Here is a 7,425-nt window from a genome sequence, read left to right as displayed (position 1 = left end):
TGCTCTTTACTCTTACACAGATTTCCATAAGAATGACAGCTAATCGGAGTGAAATTGGAGTGAAGGCTATTTCTCTCTCTGTTTAACACACGAGAAATTGTATACCGGGACTGCGAGCGCGCCCATCGCCCATTGCTAAACCTTATTCATACCACTAAATAGGTGGTATGAATAAAAAAATAGCAATTGCTTCGATAGCTTTTACTCTGCTCGAACTTTTGAATGGCAACATTTGAAAGCATTTGCTCAGCTAGATATGAAAAAGCTGAGTAAAACATTTACTTTCAACCTGCTCCGGATTAAAAATATGCATGCCATTCGAAGATATTGACTAACAAAACTGCTCGAAAATAGCAAAAGCAATTACTAGAGCTTTATTCATATCAGCCAATATCTCTCGGTATCAGAGGTGCCAGGTCGTTTTGTCAAAAATCAGGACACCGCGAAGAAAAAATCAGGATTTTTCAGGACACCACAAAATTGGTGAAAACAATATGCAGATCTGCTTAGGCTGCATAACTAAAGGCGAAATATAGGTGCTGAAGACGCCTCGAATTATGCAACTGAAGCGAGAATAACCTTGGCTGGCCTGCAGTTAATATCGAAAAACCTCATTTAAATGTCATTTGAATCGAAGAATCTCATTGGTTTAACTGGTTAAACTATTTTATTAAAGATTTGTTTGATGTTCTCATCATTTAACAATAAATTTAGTTATAATTAGGATATTTTTTTGAAAATCAGGACAAATCAGGACATTTTAAGAGCCATTTTCCAAAAATCAGGACAATTCAAGCGTTTTTGAAAAATCAGGACGGTGTCTCAAAAATCAGGACAAATCCTGATAAATCAGGACACCTGACACCCCTGCTCGGTATAGCCACCGCCTTCCAACTTTCATCTCGAGACTCGAAACACATGTGCAGTACTGTGTTGCATTCATTGTCCAAAGTTTTACGATTTTTGGAACATTATTTATGAAAGTTTGCTAGTTTTTGGTTATTATTTACCGGATTTTTTCACAGTTTTTGATTATAAGTACCGTAAATATTACAGATTTTGATTTAAAAAGAGTGGATTGGATACAAATTTGTTGCTAGATTTTGTTCAATTTGTTTCAATTTATTGTGAATTTTTATTAATTTTTCTCTATGCTGCATCAAATTTCTATTTGCTTCACCCAGGTATTGATAAGTTTTCAGTAAAATTAATCATTTTTTTTATATTTATTACGGCGCGTTCGTAAATAATTATTGATGTTTTTAGGTGAAGCATCATGATGCAGTCGATAGATTTTTTTAGTAGATGTCAAATCACTTTCAATGCTTTTGCATACGTTTGTTTATAATTTATGAACGCCAGCATCGAAAAAAAAATCTCTTCGATAGAAAAAAATCATTTTACGAACACGCCGTCAGATTTTACAAAAACTTAAATCTGGGAATTATTTTTGTTCGCCGCCTCTGAACATTCGAGCAGTTTCCGGCATCTGGAGAACTGTCACTTTTTCGAGTACTTTTTATGCTGCGCTCTTTGTTTATATCCCCGGTGGAAGCGCGTGGTTTTGTTTACCTTGTGTAGCCCGTGTAGCCTCGCATCGTTTCTCACACGCCGGGATATTTTTTCCCGTACCTTCGCAATCTTTTCACGCGCGTATCCTTTTTTGCTGCCGAAAAGAGTCCTGTTCCCTCGATTCGATTCGCTTGTATATAGCCGGGATTGCATCCGTGCCACGGGTAAGTATTGGTGTTTCTATATATTTCCCGATGTTCGATTCCCACTGTAGTGGTTCTTCTCTTGTTCTCGACCGACAGGATTCTGATCTGCTGCAGAAACGGCAGTACATAAAACATCATCCCGTTTCGGATTCGCAGGCGGCACAAGAAGAGCGAAGAAGTGGAACCCCTCGCGCGCGTCCCTGTTGTTGCAATACAAAAGGATATACGGCCGTATTCCGTATTCCCATCAGTCAATTTCGAAGGGGGACAAGCTCAAATCTGCCGGCCGCGCGGCTCAATCGTTCGCAAGTTCAAGTGGAAACCGGACGCAACATTTTTACGTGCGTGCGTATTTTTTGGCAAAGAAAGTGCGTCGCGGCCAGTTCTTGGGGGAGCATTAGCAGTTTTTTTGTGAGTGCGTTTGCCTGCCTGGTATCAGAAGCATTTTGCTGCAGCAAACCGGGAATCTCTTGTGGATTGAATTGGAAGGATATAAAAGATTGATAATTTGCGGTAGATTTTGAAAAGCTAAACCCGGTTATAAGTGCATTCATAATTAATATACATTAAGTGTAAGATAAATTCCAAAAGTAAAATATAGAATTTGTGCTAATTGGGCATAGGGAGAAAAATCCAAAAATAAACAACAAAACTGTGGTTGAACAAATAAAAAAAAGTTAAGTGGTAGTGAATCATTGCAAGCAAGCTGCTCCTGGAAAGTTGAGTCCCTGTGGACAATACCCAAATAAAAAACCAGCTACAAATACGCATCAAAATGGTACAGGTAAGAATCTCGGCGTTTCCCCCTTTCTTAGATTTCGACCGAACGTACTGTTCTTGGCTGGTTGTCCGCTTAAAATGCTTTCGTTACGCGATTTTGGATGCCGCAAGAGAGAAACTTGTTTCATTTAATTGTGGATTGAGGCATGGATTTATAATGAAATTTAGGTACTGGTTGCTTTCAATGCGAGCGTTTGGAAGTCATCAATGTTGACTTTAGAAAGGTGAAATTTATGTTTTGAACAATTTCCTATTCATCCTATTATTTCCCATTTATCCTAAATTTATCAAAATTGGCTATTTAATTATTTTAAACTTTAAATTAAAAGGGAACCTAACTGTTTCACCTACATCGACTGCTATTTCCTAAAACTAATAAAAAGGAACTACAAAAGCAATATTGCAATTCTAGAGTGTAAAATCTAAAAACTGAATCTCGATCCTCGAATTTCGATTTATAATTTTAAATTTTAGATTTTCGACTCGGCTTTAGATTAGGCTCGGAAACTCTACGACAAACTATTGACAAAGAAATCGGATTGTGTTATCATGGATGATGAAACCTATATTAAATTCGACTATAAAATTCTGCTTGGACCAGGAAGGGAAAGCACGGTGGTCACAGAAACGAAAAAACCGAGAACTTAAAATCGCATTTGGATACCGGGAATTAAGACCTAAAAACTGTGAAAAATCAACGAAAGGAAACAAAAATTAGTTTTTGGTTCCAAAATCAGGGATCGAACCCAAAATTTCAAATTCAGAATTATTATTTAAATTTCTATGTCAAAATTCAATAGTTCAAAAAATCACAAATTTTTTAAACTAAAAATTACTCTGATATCTCTTCAATTACCTAAGAATTTATAAAAAATCCATTTTCACCGGAATTTAGAGTTCAAAACTGTCTCAAAAAATGAGATAAGAAATTGAAAAAGTCTCTTGACAGTTTTTTTTAGTTGGCCCTGATTTGACAACGTCTTTAAAGCTAATTCTAGAAACTATAATAAAACATCCAACACAATAGTTTTATTCGACCTTGTAGACAGAGCTCTCACTAGCTGTGTATGTATGTATGTATGTTGATAATCCACCATGGGTGCACGGATTCACCGCAGTTTGACCAAAGTATGGAATAAAATTTATTATTTAGATGACCCCCACATTCCATACCCGGCACCATGGCTTCGTGTGAACTGTTATGAAGTGTATGCTTTATGTGTCCATGTAAGTATATCTTTGGAAGAACAATTCGAACAGATACGCAACCAGTTTCAAATGTATAACATGTTCAATATTATATTATACATGCAGAAAAAATCCAAAATACAAGCGCTAATAATCATAGCAGCTTTGCCTACTAGCGACACGTCGCATACGTCGCGACGTTGAAAATAATAACGACGTACCGCAAGTTTCCTTGGAGACGATTGATGCGATTGATGTCCTAAGGAAAATGTACAGTAAATAACATAAACAATGTTCGAGTACTACATCGAAATCGCCTACTGGACTGAAAAAAGAAAAACAAACCTGCGAATGACAGAAATCTCGCTAGTAAAAAAGCGTCGCTAGTCCTACTGGCGCTATTCGGTTTGGTGCTTTACAAATAATACATTTACTACAGGTATTCCGGCATCCGTGTATATACCTGGCCAGCTGGCATCTGATTGAACGTTCAAATTCATACAATCGAAATAACAATATCAAAGAAAGAAAGTAAACAAGAACATTCTCACCAAATCGTAGGAATTAATTGAGGCACTTAGGATCAGAGGGGTGCAAGTGATTTTTTATCAAAACTGAGATAAACTGTTTTTTGGATAGTTAAAGTATAGATTAACATTCTGTAGAAGACACAGGTCACAAGAAAAATTATTTCGATATTTTTAAGCTATTTATAAAAAAACGTGTCAATGAAAATCCTGTTTCGTTTGGTGTCAGAAGGGTGCAAGTGCACTTGCACCCTTCTGACACCAAAGGATTATACTTTTAGGCTGATTTCATTAGAACGTATACATTTTTGTCAGTTGAAAACAACATCATCTAGCTCCGAATAGGATTTTCTACTGGTTCTGACCAGGATAATCCAAAGTCCTCAGATAGAGAAGTGATGAAAATAGATTCAGGTGTAACTTCGTCGGCATAAAAAACTCATAGTTATGTATACAAAAAATTCTAAAATATTTTTTTTATGGCAAATTTAGCCAATGCTAATAGGGATAAAAGGCAAACACAAAACGCACTTAACAATATTTTTTTGGCAAATATATCTAAGAAAAATCTTTCGGATGAAAGCTCAGAGGATTTAAATAACTGTTTAGGAAAGAGGCCTGGTATAATTAGACCAAAAAAGAAAAATTAAACATCCACGGTTCGTCTGGATAATCAGAAGGTGCTGCTGCTGCAGTTGCTAGCGAGAATGAGTCCATTCCTGGAGAGTCAACTGGCCATTCATCAAGACCCCAAAGACGCCAACGAAATCAGGCAGTCTGGAAACTCATCTTGCGATAAAAAGCTACGAAACCAAGGGGAAGCGTACGTTGGTTCTACCGGAAAAAGCGACCAGCTAAACAGTTAATTCCAATGAATGAACACATATGCAGGTATTCTTGTGTATCCACCATTAAGGAAAAAGAGAGATTGAAAGTTTTCAACAAATTCTGGGAATTAGGATAGTGGAACTTGCAAACCTCGTTCATTATGAGTTGCCTAGAAATTTGAAGCCCGAAAACGTAGAAAATTAAATGTGTGAACAAAAACAAAACATCTAGTATCATACTGAAAATACTCGTTACATACAGCTTCCAAAAGGATGCTATCATATTGTTTGGAGTCAGAGGGGTGCAAGTGTCATTCTTGGGGTCAGAAGGGTGCAAGTGAAAAATATCAATAAAATTAGTTCGCCGTTTTAACATAAATATCGCAAAAACTTTGGTTTTTCTTTCAGAATCGTTCATTTTAGACATCATGAGACACACTCCATTGAAAATTTAGTAGAAAAATTGATTCGATAATTTTGATTTAGAAAAAAAACTTTGAGGCCCGTTTTCTCGAAATCATCATTTCGGCACTTGCACCCCTCTGATCCTAAGCGCCTCAATTCCTAATTTTTCCATGAGAGGGATGCGTTGGCTGATAGGCAACTGTTTTGACATGAACCCAACAGTTTTCTGCACAAGCCAATCCACATTCTTCCTTCAGCATCACACGACAATTCTAGCACTGACCATACTGACTGGACACTCGATTTCGTTTTCTGGATAATTTTTCCAGAAAAAAAAACAAAAAAAATCATTTTTCCAACAGTACGCAATGTCGATTCCAGAGTGCGCATCGATCGATTTGAAGAAATGCTATCCCAGTTAGGAAATGCCACCCAACTTTAAAAATAAAACACGCAATTTCTACGATAAAATCGGGTTAAAAAGGACCATTTTTCCTACAGGGCATTTTTTGTCAATTTTTTCAGGTTCGCCACCTGCCGTCGGTATTGCGAACCTGCAAAAGCTGACAACAAAAAATTAGACAGAAAATGGTTGAATTTTTGTTCTAAGAGTCAAGTCAGTGTGGTCAGTGATTCTAGGTTCGCCCCTTAAACAAGCAGCAATCACTAAGAACTAACACGTTCCCTTTCACAAATTCCACGACATAACTGCATCGAGCCGACAAAAACCTGTATCTTTCTACCTGTTTTCACTACTCGTGATAAATCACTTTAAATTTCTCAACATTTTACAAATACTTTGTTCTTTACTTAATAAAACCCACGATTCATAGATATTCGAACAAATTTAAGCTCAATTCTAAACCCCCATGTCCTTGATACTTGTATATCTTTTGCAAGTTTTTTCTTTCTTCTTTCATCGCAACTTGTAAGCCAAAGCAGGATGCCAAGCATGGCAAAAATCATGTTTCGTAGGAACACACGAAATAAAACATCGTACACAATAATCACGACTCCTCTCAACGTCACTTTCTGATGATTGCTTTTTCATCATGATTTTGTTCATACGAATAACTTGCATTCGATAAGTTAATTTTCGAAATGGCCTCATAAGCTACTGGCCCATATTTCTGTAACTTTACACTAGCTTACTAGCTAGCCAGCTGAGTCATAGCAATCAATCGCAGCAAGCCGGGGAAATTCGGCTCATGCACAAACACGTCACAACGGAAGGAAAAAAACTAAACGATGCCAACTTGGTAACACCCGCGTTTGTGAACATGGCTATAACCTTTTGCATTCCAACTTCATTTTCACCAAACACATTTGGATGTTCATAATTTATCATTTGCCTTAAGCTTTCAGGATTTTTACACATTGGGCGAAATAGCATATTAAATGCATCGAACAAGCCCCAACAGAAAAGCCGAACTACGTGAAACAATTCAGTAGGAACACATTTCAATTAGCAGCATTGAAAACACATTTTTCTCATAGCTTCCCAGAACTCGAGCAGGTTCTTGGATAACTCTGCAATTCAACTGCTCTATCACTTTATTGATTTAAATTTTTCTTCCCTATTTCCAAGAAGACACTATTTGCAGATAATTCTTCTGGTGTTTCATTTATTTGGAACACTTTTTCACATTCACATATCCATGGCAATAAAGTCACTCCGCCCCGTAAAATTGAGCAACATCTTAATTTTTCTTCAAAAATAGTCAAAATGGATGCAATTTACACCACGAAACAACCGACAGAGCTCTCACTAGCTGTGGCTCTTTTAAAACTGCGTCATGAAATCTGATAGAAATTTTGTTTTAAAAGCTTTCTTTTCCGTTTTTTTTTCTCTCGTGTTATCAATTTCTCTCCCAAGCATATGGGGATTGGTGAAGATTGCATTTAAATAATTTTAAAAATATTTTCATTTATTTATATCTTACCATAAAACTTCCTGCAACCTTAGATTTATGGTAAAAT

General features: G+C 36.6%; 1 protein-coding gene across 2 annotated transcripts in view; it reads left to right on the top strand.

The window, feature by feature from the left end:
* Window positions 1-1,572: 1,572 nt before the first annotated feature.
* The window catches only part of LOC129747284 (neuroguidin), a 76,255-nt gene continuing 70,402 nt past the window's right edge, over window positions 1,573-7,425 (top strand). For both annotated transcript variants that reach the window (XM_055741428.1, XM_055741427.1), the window contains exons 1-2: window positions 1,573-1,736; window positions 1,815-2,502. In XM_055741428.1, coding sequence (XP_055597403.1) covers window positions 2,494-2,502 — 9 coding nt within the window. In that variant the 5' untranslated portion in view covers window positions 1,573-1,736; window positions 1,815-2,493. The remainder of the gene's footprint in view (window positions 1,737-1,814; window positions 2,503-7,425) is intronic.

Source organism: Uranotaenia lowii, chromosome 2 (assembly GCF_029784155.1).
Source record: "Uranotaenia lowii strain MFRU-FL chromosome 2, ASM2978415v1, whole genome shotgun sequence".
Taxonomy (NCBI): domain Eukaryota; kingdom Metazoa; phylum Arthropoda; class Insecta; order Diptera; family Culicidae; genus Uranotaenia; species Uranotaenia lowii.
The sequence above is the reverse complement of the archived record's forward strand: the minus strand, read 5'-3'. Positions and strand labels throughout refer to the sequence as shown.